Here is a 12,784-nt window from a genome sequence, read left to right on the forward strand (position 1 = left end):
TAGCGCGAGATACCTTCATATAACACGTGTTTTATAATGAAGTATTATCAACGTGTATAATTTGCTTTCGATAAATAAAAGGAATAATTTTGAAAGTTCAATAAAAAAAAATAAAAAATTGTATTATTAATATAACTGTGATAAATATATAAATAAACATGAACAAGTGAAAAATTAAATTTAAAAATAAAATTGTGTATGATACATTTCGAAACACGGAACTATACATAAGCCTACATTACATTGTTTACAGCAATATCTTGAAGAACGTCTTTTATCAAGTTTGGCACATACAACACACCTGCGCAGTGGGTTTTTTCTATTAGCTTTATCACTCTTATACAAAGTTGGAAAATGTCTTTCTGTAAGACGTAAAAGACTTTCGGATCTAACAAAAGATACTGTCTCCATCGATCGGGGATACGTTTGTAAAATTTCCGTAATTAATGCTAAATGAAATTCGGACATTGGTAAAACCTTTTTGGTCTTGAATTTATATAAACAATACGAATTCCACACCGAAAGATCCAATAAATGAAAAAATAATCTTTTGTACCATTGTAAGGTTTTCCTTGTGCATGCAACCGTGCTTATTATACGGTTAGTTTCGCTAACAATTTCCATTGATTTATTGTAATCTAATATACACGTAGGCTTCTGTACAACTTCACCTGTACCATGATTTATCTTTCTAGAGTTCCGACATTTCGCTGAATGACTTGTGAATAGCATCCAAACTTCGTGTTTGCTCTGCCATTTTAGTGCAAACAAATTACCCGATGACCGAAAACTTAATTCTCCATTTTTTAATTTTTCTTCCATTTTCGGCATACCTTCGCGTTGTTTGCTTACTGTTCCGCATGAGTTTATAGTACAATTGTGCAAAAACTTGAATAGTGCGGGGCTTGAGAACCAATTATCGACAAACAATTGATGACCCTTTCCTAAATACTGTTGTAGCAAGTTTACCACAATGTTGCCTGATCTACCGAATTTTTCAGAAAATGTATCAACGTCAGAAATAGCGCCGGTATAAACAATAAAATCTAAAAGATATCCTGTCTTACAATCGCACAACACAAACGTTTTTATTCCAAACTTACTCTTCTTAGGTTTGTATTGTTTAAATGATAATCGTCTTTTGTAAAGCATATGGCTCATATCAATGCATAGATCTCTGAAGGGACAAAATGATTTTTTAAATGTTTCGCGCAGTTTGTTGTAAGGTACACGAATTTTTGTTAGTAGGTTTTTAGACGTTTCTAATCTTTTGTCGCTAAAATGAAGCACCTTTTGTAATGCGAGATATCTATTCCGTGTCATATGTTTACCAAAGACATCTGTTCTAATAATTTCATTGGTGCTCCAATATTCATTGCATGATAATTTTTTTAAGCGCGACATTGTCAGTGTCAAAGCAATGAAACGATATAACTCGTTTATCGTAGTATCATGCCACTTTTTCAGTGAGGAAGGAATGTTTTCCAATTGTTCAACTGTATATCGATAAAAATTGTTCGTTGTGTTTGTTATATGTGTCATCAAATCCTCGGAAAAAAATATTCGGAAATAATCTATGATTTGAGATGAATAGGTAATATTCTCTGTTATAATTCCAGAATCTCTATCATCGAACGTATGTATATGAGGTTTTAAATTCGCATGCAACCACTTTATATTTGAACTATGCCTCTTTTCTTTGGTTATTTCTGCTTCTGAATCAGACGAAATAAGAACTCCTCCCCGTTCGACATTTCCACTGTTGCGCCAGGAAACGATGTCGTTTTCGCTTGATGAATCAGAATACATTATGTACATTGTCTACAAATTATTTATAATTTGAAGTAATCTGAACAATTAAACTTGCAAGCAATAACGACAAGTAGTTATATCATGTAGCACTCATATTCCGCCCAACTGTAATAGCTACTCATCTAAACCGAGAATTTGTACAATAATTAACTAAAAATGACAATAGGTTGTACATATGTATGTTTTTGGTGATTATTGACTTTAGCCAACGGTCGACCGTGGGAATACATTCGGTGACTGTCGACTATAGTGGACGCTCGTACCGAATAGGTTAATTATTCGATTGTACTCTGTATTTTAATTACTAATTTACTAATAGAATTATTATAAAAATTCGTTAAACTGTAGTTACAAAAAAATAAAAGAAATATACAGTACCAAGAATATTAAAATCACTAATATTATTTCTTCCATCTCTATCTCTAAAATAGATATAAGAATTTAAACTAATTTTTAGACAATATATCAAACCTTGTTTTACAGTGCCTATTCTAATTAATTTGCTTAATGTATAATTAATGCATTTATATTTTTTTTTACATTATATTTTTAAATCTACTTAAAACTTTCCATGCAAGTAATTCTAAAAAAAATGACATTGGTATTATTTATAGAATTTACTATCATATTAAATGTCAAGACTAATGTTAAAAATATATAAATATATATTTACATGTACAATATAAATAACTTACTTAAGCTACCTATGAGTGAAGTAAATCTTATACAATCATTCTATTACAACTCATTATTTGAATTATGCTACCATATTTCATACATTATTCAGTAAATATGGACGTCATAACACAAGTATATGTTATTGCAGCAATAAAAATACTTTTTAATCCATGCTTAACTTTACAAAAATAGGAGCTAAAAGAGAATCCGAATATTATAGAAGACATGTAAATATTTCTTGTCTCATATTTAAACTTTATGATTAATTATAAACAATTTGTAAATAAATATTTTACAAATTTTTATGATAATATATCTCTCACAAGTTATGAAAAATATGTATAAAGAAAATTTCATCTCTCTACTAATGGATGATCGCTTCATGCCAAATTTGGGGGATAAATTCATCTAAATATGATCAGTAGTAATTTTTGTTCCAATGTTATAAATAAAAATGAGTCACATATGTATAAAAAAATTTGTACGATTATATTTTTTTGTAACAGGAATACCATATACTTATAGTATTATGTACTTATTATATACTTATAGTATGAAACGACATACTTGTTAAAATGTATCAAATACAAGTAGTATTTGTAGTTTTTATGCTTCATAACATTTAAAAATTTATATACTAGATTTACTTGAATTTATTTTTTATTTAAAAGCATTTATTTTTTTTTATGTAACTTACAAAACCAAACACTGTATATTTATCATTTATATGTTCGTTTCTTGTATACACTGTATACTTACACATTTAAAAGAACAATTACACACAATTGGCTTTGCACACCAAATTATAATTGTTCCTACACAAACTACACTTCATCTCTATAATATTAAATGCTACATCATACATGATCTTTATTATTAATTTCCGACATCTTCGCGATTTAAGTATAAATTTTTATTAGCAAGGCATAAAAGTAAAATTATACTAAATTATAACATCTTATGAGAAACAACATTCTTTTTATAAATTTGCTAAGAATTATTGGAATGCAAAGGAATGACAAATTTTGGTCCAAAAGGAGACCTATATGTTATACCAGCGTCCGCATATACTTCGTTTGGCAATGCAAGATTACATAAATATAATTTGCCATTGTCAACACTATGAGATAATGGTAATCCACCAAGCAGGCTACATTTACTAAGAATACCAGGTGTTCCTGTGGCTGGTGGTTCAATTGCTAAAATAGGCGCCCTATTATTATTTGCCCATTTTGCTATAGGTGTAATCGTTCTTGGTGAGTTCTCGTCACAAAGTGCTACAAGTATCAAATCCACCACTGATGGCAAGTTCTTAAATTTAGTTTCTACCTTGTTCCCCGTTAACTTGTACAAAGACAATTCTTGTAGGAGGAAAACATCCTCAGAATTTTCTACAAACACTATTGTCTTAATGCCATGACTAGATAACTGTCTAGCACAATTAACACCTGCAGCACCAGAACGATGAGGTCCACAAAGTGCAATAATCGTTGGCCACTGGTGTGCATTATTTGGATTAAGTCGATGGCTTCCTCCTAACAGTTGCAATATAATTTCTGTACCAGCACGACCAAGAAGTTCCACCTAATTTTAAAATTAGTTTCATTATACAAAAATATTGTAAGCCTATTTTCTTATATTAAATAATTGTACATACTCTACGCTCCCAACTAATACCCAATCTATCTGCTGCTCCTATTAATTGACGATGAAGGTTAAGTGTTATACTAGGAATTATTAAACCATTGTCTGTTACATATTCTATTTCACCAGCATTAGGTACCAGTATCTGTCTAATATCTGCACGTTCAGAAACAATAATATTTTCATCGTGCCTATAGTTTACTTGCTTTTGTTTCTTAGATTTCAAAGAATTTATTTTTTGCCACACAGCCTATAAAAAGTGTTTTAATACTATGTTAATAATGTGCTATGTAATGAAACTATAAAAAGTAAGAAGCATACCTCTTTGTCAAATAGGGCTAAATTCTTTTCAAAATCAAAGTCTTGATTCAAGGATTGATCAATTGGAGTACCAAATGTGTGCTCATTTCTTTGTTTACTACTTAATTTTTTTTGTATTGGTTTATCAATAGGTTCAGCTGAAAAAGCAAATTATCAAAAATGCTTTACATTTACTTATTATCAAAAATGCTTTACATTTACTTATTATAAGAAAAGTTAAAATTCTTCGCTATTATACCTAATGGAATTTTCCCATTTGCAGATTGTTCTATTGTAGATTGAGAATTATTATTTGGCTTCTTAAAATTAGTTTGTGTTTGTGATGATGTGGATTGAACAGAAGATGAAACACTTTCGGAAAATGATCTACCAGCTCTTTTGGCAATAGGTCTCTTTACAGTTATATTATTCTGTGTTTGATTATTATCACTTGTATCACTATTATCGAATCCTATATTATTAATTGATATAAATTCTACATTCAGTATATCCTTTGCACTAAAAATTAAAAAACAATCTGTGCTTAAATTCTATGTGCTTTATTTAATGTTCTTATTTATAAGGAAATTGTTCAAATTCTCATCACTAAATTATACCATAGTACAACTATAGGTGAGCTATGAGGAACTCCGTTACAAAAAGCTTTTGAAAGTATAATACAATCCTTATTTAAATCCACTATTTGTCCTTGATAAGTTCCAACTTCTTCGATACACTTTACAGAAACTGTACAACCCACAAATTGTTCAGACATCCTGATTATCAATCTAGCTGCACATAACAGACTTATAAAAATGATACATCCTCTACGAGGCCTTACTTGAATGAAACTAATTGTTTTATGTGAGTAATGATTATAGAAATATCTTAACATTAGTAACAACAGTAAATATTTTATGAATTAGACGATTAAAAATTCAAGAAGATCGGAATTTTTACAAAAACAATTATGAAAACAAAAATTATACAAACCTAATATAGATTATTAAATCTAAATATATTTTTATTATTTAGCTAACAATGATTACGGTTAATTTAAAATTCTATTATTATTTTTATGTTTAAAAGCGTTAAACATATGACAATACATTCATTAACGTGGAATACCGGACATAATTTCCGTATATTTTCATACCACTGTTACTCTAACCCCCACACCATTTGTAAGAATCTACAACGCGCTATATGAAAACGAAACATACCTCGATACTATTGGTTCGTTCCTCTTGTGATCGATTTTTCACTAAAAAAAATACTAGAGATTTTCAAATATTTAAACTACTGTTTACGCTACTACATAGCAAATATTTTATGAAAAAAATAAGCATGAATTTTATTCAAATATAAAAAAAGTTCACATAAGATAATGTATGAAATAAAATGAAAAATTATTACTGAAAAATTTAAGTGTTACATTAAAGTTATTGGTTGTTGTTCTTTGACATTCTTTAACATCCAATAAAGATATTCGTAACATGCATTCTGATGTTCTTCATTATTTATTATGTAGATAATTACATACTGATATAACTTTGCATTTTTGTGATAGCATCAATCAAATTGTGATTGACACATTGTATCTTTGGTCTTTGTATCTTCATTTAAAATGTAGCACATATTCAACAGATAATTAAATTATTAAAAAGTGCGTAATGTTCGTTTTATTATACATATAAATAAATATTTAATTCAAGATTAAATAAAAGTTTACAATACTAAACTTATCTATAATTATCAATACAAATACAGCATGTTTTATTTTTTATTTTAATATATTGTTTTATTTTAATATATTATAGTATAATATTCGCAGAATATAAATAAAGATTATGTTATATATGTATATAACACAATATTTAAAAGATGTTTTATTTTTTACCTTTCAAATATTTTATTTTTTTTTTCTAAAATAACTATGCATCGTTATATATGGTTTTTGCCTAAACATTTTATTTTTATTTCTTATGGTTAAAAATAATAAAAATTATTATTTTAGAGAAAAACCTCTAATATATAAGATATACCAATATTTAATAATTTTATTACTATCCCACAATTATTTAATGAAATAAAAAATTATAATATCACACTTTACTTTGTTCTATTATATTCAATGGATCGTGGAATGATGTTGGTATAAATCTTTGTTAAGCGCCGAAGCGAATATCTGTACTATAAAGTGCCATGGAATGTTTTAAGAGGGGAAGCGTTACGCTTTAGTGTACTTTAAAGTCTTTTCTACACGAATACATAGGGACTGAATATACGACTACCGGCAGGAAGGAAGAAGCTACGTTAAAACCGGGAATGCCAGTTTATACACGAACATGTAAGAATAAGAACCCACAGTGAACACAAAAAAGATTCCTGTCTCGTTGTGCGTCATGACAGTCATGGCCGTCGTGGGACTCTCATTGCTTATGTGAAACAAGCCTAACTGTGGGTTATTGGTTGGTGTAGCATATTCCTTCTTCGTATGCTTAAGAAGGAGGGAGCCATCACCGTGTAAAGTGTAAGGCTATAAGGTGTAGGGTATAGGGTGTAGGTGTAAGTGACCTTACGCTGGAAGTGAAACGAATCAACGGCAGATTAACGAAACGGTGTACCTATAATTATTAAATTTTTCTGAATTTCTAATTATGTTGTATATTTTTGTTAACTGAAATTATCACGATATTGCACAAAATATTATGAAGAAAAGTTATATTTTTTATATTGCGACTTGCTAATTTTAAGTTATGCTTTATTCATTTCACGTATATTTTGTTTATCTAATTATGCTAATTCTTATTATATTATATTTCCGTTATGTTCTGTATTCTCTTAGCTGCTAACAGATAATTCGAAATTTATATCTTAGATTAAACCTAATAAATATATCAAATGAAAGTAATGTATGAAAGGTAAATACCTTGTTCCAATATAAAAGAATCCAATATTTTTGGTAGATGTTTGTTCAAGTGCTATGAATTCTTAATTTTATTACAGGACTAATTTTTTAATCCTCCTTCTTACAAACATTTTTATGTAATGGTATGATAGCTATATAATTAATTTAAAAAGTTATAAATCAATTTATTTATAAAAATATTTTAAAAAGTACAAAATATACAAATATAAAATTTATAGAATATCAGTTTATCTACTTAAATATTATTTACATGATTTTGTTCTACATGAAACATCTAGGACAAATAATTAATTTTTATATTGTTACCATTACTTCAATTCATAAAGTATTTAAATTAAATTCTTTGCATTTAAGATTATCTACTGTGTTGTATTTTGTTTTTGTTGTAATTTGTGTTGTATTAAATAGACTTGTAGAAAATTGTTTATAATCTTCCAGTAACTGATACATATTTTCATCTACGTCGGAGGATGTCAGATTTTCTACTACATTACACATCTTATTTACACTTTCTTCAGAAATTGGAAATTGGTCTAAAATCTGTAGCTCTTCTTTCAATACAGTATTCAAAATAGTAGCCTATAACGTTCATAGGAAGTTGAACTTTATTTATTATCTCTATAATAGCATAAAATTTATATTATATTTAAAAAATACCCGATACATACATTTTTTGCTCTTTGCTGTAAATCTTCTAATCTTTGATTTATATTTTCAAATTCTGTGTCACTATACTGTATCCTTTGGTACTTGTCCTCTTCCAATAAAACATTACTTGGAACAGCAACATATTTATTTATAATATTCTAAGCAAAAAAGTTATATGTGATATATACATACTTCTTTACATGTACTAGAAGAAATATTTTGTTGATATACCTCTGGTCAATGTAATTACCTCAATATTTTCTAAATGTGGCATTGCTCCTTTAAAATATGCTGTCTCTAAATTCTTTTGATTTGTCTTAAGTACTGTTAGATTCTCAGAATTTAATTTGTATGTTTTTTCAATTGTTTGACACATCTTCTCAATTGTGCTAAGAATCCTTTCACTTACAATACTTTTCACTATAAAAAAAAAAATAATTGAAAATACTTCTACATTTATACTCTATCAATCTTCTTATTGCATTACTAAATAATACTAGAAATCTATGAACAAACTTTAAAAATTACTTTTAACAGAAATAAATTAAAATACTTGTTAAATATATAATATAATTATTTGTATTAAATCATTTATTACATATATTTTTTACACTTTATTCAGACATTTGAATGAAACAAAATTAATACAAAGCAAAATTTAAAAAATGCAACTGGAATTTGATACGTATATCGGCTCAAGGTCAATTTTTATTTGTTTGCTCTCTGATTTTGAAGCGTAAGAGATGAGAAGGAGAAAGAAGCGAAAAGAACAAGAGAAGAAACGAGAGAAAAGAAAAAAAGTGAAGCGTTAGTCGTCTTTACGATTAACTTCGTCCGTAGGGGCCGGTGAAAGTATTCCAAGCAATGGACGAGTGTGACTCTAGTCATGATCAAATCTACATGATACCAGAGTACACCCGTCCAACGACTGGAACATGCGGTTGTACACAATCAGAATGCTGTAAAATCTGAAAAACATTCAAGAGAAACTGAAAACGACGGCGCCTTACAAGTAGCGTATACGGCTCTTGAATGAAAGCTAAACAGCTGCATTTCGTATTCTTCCAGCTTGCGTTTTCGTAATTCCGAGGACGCCATATCGTTCTAAATACACGTTAACTTGTAATAATTATTCAATGAAACCACTATTATACTATCTTGATACTTTTTCCTGAAGTAACTGTGCTTCTTTCCGATGATCACACCTTGACGTCCGTTGACAAATGAACATGGCGTCTATCTGCCTGCGTACGACAGCGTCCTTTGTCCCTTCGCGTTCGGCAACGCATCCGGATTTCTTAGCGGGACTTCAGTCCGTTTCAAAATCAACCAATCAGACACCATCCTTTGCCAATGAAAATCCACGGTTCCGGTTACACCGGAAAATGCTTATGATTACTCTTTTATATGTATTTTTCTATTTGCATTAACGTATCCACAACCACGACAAAAATATTTCCTTATTACGAGATGTTAAATTTGTTTTTTTTGTACACTTGACAACCCGTATCGTGGGTCATTATATAAATTTTCTATGTTCCAGCTTCGCAATATCATCGCGAGATGGCTACACTGGGAACTTGAGAAAAATAAAATATTGTTGTGGGATACCTTGTAGTTCGCATGAAGTAAACCAATATCTTTGATTACATCAATTTTGAAAGTTAGACAAATAAATGCTCTGTATAAGTAACATTAGAAATAAAACTTAGGTATCAAAGTTATGATATAAGTTTACAGGTACGCTTCCATGAGGTATGTACCCAGAGAGATAGTTGTACGTTTGAGGTAAAATAAGGGCTTTGTTTATTATCACGGGAAAGGGAAATGAAACGTGTTAGGCGTCTAGTCAAGGGTAGTGGATATAAAGTTCAAATATTTCCTTTTTTTACAGTGTTATCAACAATTTAAAATTCAAATGTTTCTTCCCGTTGCCGAAGATCTCTTTAGAGTTCTACATGAAATATATATGACTAAATCATGAAAATGAATATAGTCATGTGTAAAAATTATTAAAATATTTACACTTTTGTTTTTAGGAATATCATTAATCCTTTAATAATTTTACGAAAAAAATATTAATCATTTCAAATTGTTCACTAATTTGTATTTAAAGGTAATTTGTATTTAAGCTTAAATCATACATATGTGTATGTAAATATATCTTACAAATGACATCATCGCAATTTTTTGCACAGGTATGAGTCATTTGGTTAATAATTCATGCAACATTATTCGGAATTATTTTTACGTTCACTCTTGTAACCGCAATGACTACGGTCTTTCTACGAATCTACATGCAAGTTAGTTTCATTTCTATAAAAGGATTACTAAATTAGGTATAACGATAATTTTCTTTAAACAGAGGTGAATCAACGTATAGAAGTAACTATATACACTGATATTATTTGATTAATATATCGATCGATACCTAATATAATATTTTAATTCGTTTAGAGATAAAAAAGGAATGCGAAGAAGTGAATGCTCTTTACCATTCGTCTTATGCACAATGACAAAGTGAATGGATGAATCGAAAGAGGTAAGCGCTCGACGAAAGTAACGTGCAAATACATGCTTCTCACGCGCGTACATATACGTGCGTGTGAGCCGATACTTTATGCGTTCGGAACTCCGTACACAGATAAATTCGATATTCGATACGTATTCTTGCTTTTATCTGCCTGTGCACATTGATTTATGCTCAGTCGCGATTTCCTATAAAATATAGATGCGCTTCCTGTTCTCTCATCCTATATAATTTTTGGCATTTAAAATTCAAATTTAAATTTCAAATTGAAACATATCTGCGTTTCTTATCAACTGATACGAAACCTCACTCGCAATGTGACTTGAAATTCTTCTGAAAAATAACAGCAACGAGGAATGAAGATAAAGAACATACGTGTATACCTGGCGCCTTTTTAATATTTTTAGATCAAGACAATTTCTTCCTTCAAGTTTCTTTGGGGAAATCATTCCTATCTGCTGTATATTCTATAGGTCGGTGGTGATATGCTGGTCAATTTCTTGATCGTACGCGTTATCGTTTGTTATAATAAAATAAAAAAAAATTTACGCGCTGTTCACTCGACATTGCGCCATTGAATACATACTCAGTTTTGTATACGCGCGCGCTTCCACAAAGCCATCGGTACACGTACACAGATATACATCGTAGGCGTGTAAGTTTATTCCTACAGGAGTTGAGGCGCGTGTCGAGTTTGTACGGCGGTGAGTGCGCAACCGGTCGGCGCAGGTCCCTGTAAAAAGCCGGGGGCCCGGTTCCGTCGCCGCTCTTCGGATACCACGCGCGCTCGTTCTCTCAGTTTGTATTCGGTATCCACCTCGTATCGGTGGATACGTTCGGTTCTTTATTCAGTTGAACGATCATCCTTGCGAAAATACCGTCCACTCGTATACGTACGTTTCTCAAGTCGAAAATTAAGTTTCAAGCCAAACGACGACTGTAGTGCCAATTGTGTCGTTTGTTGATAGTGTTTTTGAAACAAAGACGGGAAACATGTTACCACTGCGATTTGTTGGTCTATTGGTGATACTCTTTGCCGCGCAGGGTGAGTTTTCCTCTTCTTTTTTTATTTTTATTTCAGAAGAACATCATTAACGAATGCGACCAATTTTTTAAGGATAAGTTCATCCTGGTTGTTCCAATTCATCGGGACGAATATTTAAATTTGATCAATGGCATACATCATGTATATATGAAAAATTTTTTTTTACTTTAAAACTCGAGTGAAGTCATGCTCGTCCTTGTTGTTTCATGCGGCGAACACGCGTCCTCTGCGTCTATTCAAGGATTCCATTAAGTTAATTAAATCTAGATTTAACGCCTGGCGAACAGAGTGTGCGCGTTGGCGTGGGTGCTGAGTAGATCGTGCTAGGAGACCTTAAAGTTCTAGGGTTGAGACGACGCGCATGATAATTTCGCATGCATCACGGCTAACTAACAGTTACCTCACCGTCCGCTCCGTATAAGCAATTGCAACAATAGTTACCATTGCGGGGCAGCATGGACGAGCATCGGTCGAGTGATCGTTCGTTGCGGAAGGAACAATTACTGTATCTTAAAAAAGCTTAATTACTCTTCCTTGTGCGCCAGTTTAGCCAGAAGCACGCTCGTTGCTCGATAAACCGGTAATTGCGTACGCTTTCAATTTGCGATATTGACGATGTCGAGTACTTTGATACTCTGTGTCAGCCTGTTTGCTGTTTCATAATTCTATAATTCGATGGTCGAATGTATGAAACACGCGATAAGCAGACCTTTGCAATCTAATTTCGTCCATACGTTGCTCACCACGTGGTTCAATTTAATTCACTACCTACAACCAGCTGTCCAATATTGAAATAAATTGCCACGTGAGAAGAGATATCAACTGGAGACGTTTATATACTTAAGATACTTATGGCAGAATAATAATACGATTGGGTGTTTTGTAAAAAATGCATGTAATGTATAGTTATCGTAACAGACAATCTGCGATGATAATAGGTAGCCACTATTAAGCATACATCCTATGTGATAAGTTTAATTGTAAAGGTATATCATTTATTTCGTTCTAGGAGATAGAATATTAATTGAATATTATTATATAATATTAATAGAATATTGATAAAATGCACATTGTCACATAAGATGCCCAATCTTTCAACATTCAAACAAATTTGAAATATTTATCAATTGATAATTATTTTATACAAATAATTTAATTCAATAATATTAAACGCCAATTAAATCGAATCATATGT

At 30.7% G+C, this 12,784-nt stretch overlaps 4 protein-coding genes across 5 annotated transcripts in view; 1 reads left to right on the top strand and 3 right to left on the bottom strand.

Moving 5' to 3' along the window:
• Positions 1-174: 174 nt before the first annotated feature.
• LOC132908120 (piggyBac transposable element-derived protein 4) lies at positions 175-2,339 on the bottom strand. Its single transcript, XM_060961787.1, has one exon. The coding sequence runs from the start codon at positions 1,816-1,818 to the stop codon at positions 181-183; it is 1,638 nt and encodes a 545-aa protein (XP_060817770.1). The 5' UTR covers positions 1,819-2,339; the 3' UTR covers positions 175-180.
• Positions 2,340-2,459: 120 nt separating this feature from the next.
• LOC132908121 (enhancer of mRNA-decapping protein 3) lies at positions 2,460-5,648 on the bottom strand. 2 transcript variants are annotated; one of them, XM_060961789.1, is made up of 6 exons: positions 5,428-5,648; positions 5,052-5,222; positions 4,694-4,953; positions 4,456-4,592; positions 4,148-4,384; positions 2,460-4,074 (listed from the first exon to the last, which is right to left on the bottom strand). In XM_060961789.1, the coding sequence occupies exons 2-6, from the start codon at positions 5,207-5,209 to the stop codon at positions 3,481-3,483; spliced, it is 1,386 nt and encodes a 461-aa protein (XP_060817772.1). In that variant the 5' UTR covers positions 5,210-5,222; positions 5,428-5,648; the 3' UTR covers positions 2,460-3,480. The 2 variants fall into 2 exon arrangements, with proteins under 2 accessions (XP_060817772.1, XP_060817771.1); XM_060961788.1 differs by having other exon boundaries at positions 5,052-5,226.
• A 1,924-nt stretch (positions 5,649-7,572) lies between these two features.
• LOC132908454 (protein MIS12 homolog) lies at positions 7,573-9,269 on the bottom strand. The gene is made up of 4 exons (XM_060962497.1): positions 9,025-9,269; positions 8,265-8,434; positions 8,035-8,172; positions 7,573-7,945 (listed from the first exon to the last, which is right to left on the bottom strand). The coding sequence occupies exons 1-4, from the start codon at positions 9,110-9,112 to the stop codon at positions 7,685-7,687; spliced, it is 657 nt and encodes a 218-aa protein (XP_060818480.1). The 5' UTR covers positions 9,113-9,269; the 3' UTR covers positions 7,573-7,684.
• A 2,028-nt stretch (positions 9,270-11,297) lies between these two features.
• LOC132907662 (neuronal growth regulator 1-like) overlaps positions 11,298-12,784 on the top strand; it is a 65,888-nt gene continuing 64,401 nt past the window's right edge. The window contains exon 1 of the mRNA XM_060960967.1: positions 11,298-11,589. Coding sequence (XP_060816950.1) covers positions 11,538-11,589 — 52 coding nt within the window. The 5' untranslated portion in view covers positions 11,298-11,537. The remainder of the gene's footprint in view (positions 11,590-12,784) is intronic.

The sequence above is a fragment of the Bombus pascuorum genome, chromosome 6 (assembly GCF_905332965.1).
Source record: "Bombus pascuorum chromosome 6, iyBomPasc1.1, whole genome shotgun sequence".
In the NCBI taxonomy this organism is placed as follows: Eukaryota; Metazoa; Arthropoda; class Insecta; order Hymenoptera; family Apidae; genus Bombus; species Bombus pascuorum.

What these genes read in the sequence shown, in the direction of transcription:
- LOC132908120 (XM_060961787.1), bottom strand. Translation starts at nt 1,818, where the DNA reads ATGTACATAATGTATTCTGATTCATCAAGCGAAAACGACATCGTTTCC.
- LOC132908454 (XM_060962497.1), bottom strand. Translation starts at nt 9,112, where the DNA reads ATGGCGTCCTCGGAATTACGAAAACGCAAGCTGGAAGAATACGAAATG. An exon ending in AAGAGCCGTATACGCTACTT is followed by an intron (nt 8,435 to 9,024) that starts GTAAGGCGCCGT and finishes TTTTTTTTATAG; the next exon opens with TGAAAAGTATTGTAAGTGAA. An exon ending in CACATTTAGAAAATATTGAG is followed by an intron (nt 8,173 to 8,264) that starts GTAATTACATTG and finishes TTTTTTGCTTAG; the next exon opens with AATATTATAAATAAATATGT.
- LOC132908121 (XM_060961789.1), bottom strand. Translation starts at nt 5,209, where the DNA reads ATGTCTGAACAATTTGTGGGTTGTACAGTTTCTGTAAAGTGTATCGAA. An exon ending in TAGCCCTATTTGACAAAGAG is followed by an intron (nt 4,385 to 4,455) that starts GTATGCTTCTTA and finishes CACTTTTTATAG; the next exon opens with GCTGTGTGGCAAAAAATAAA. An exon ending in GTATTAGTTGGGAGCGTAGA is followed by an intron (nt 4,075 to 4,147) that starts GTATGTACAATT and finishes TTTTAAAATTAG; the next exon opens with GTGGAACTTCTTGGTCGTGC.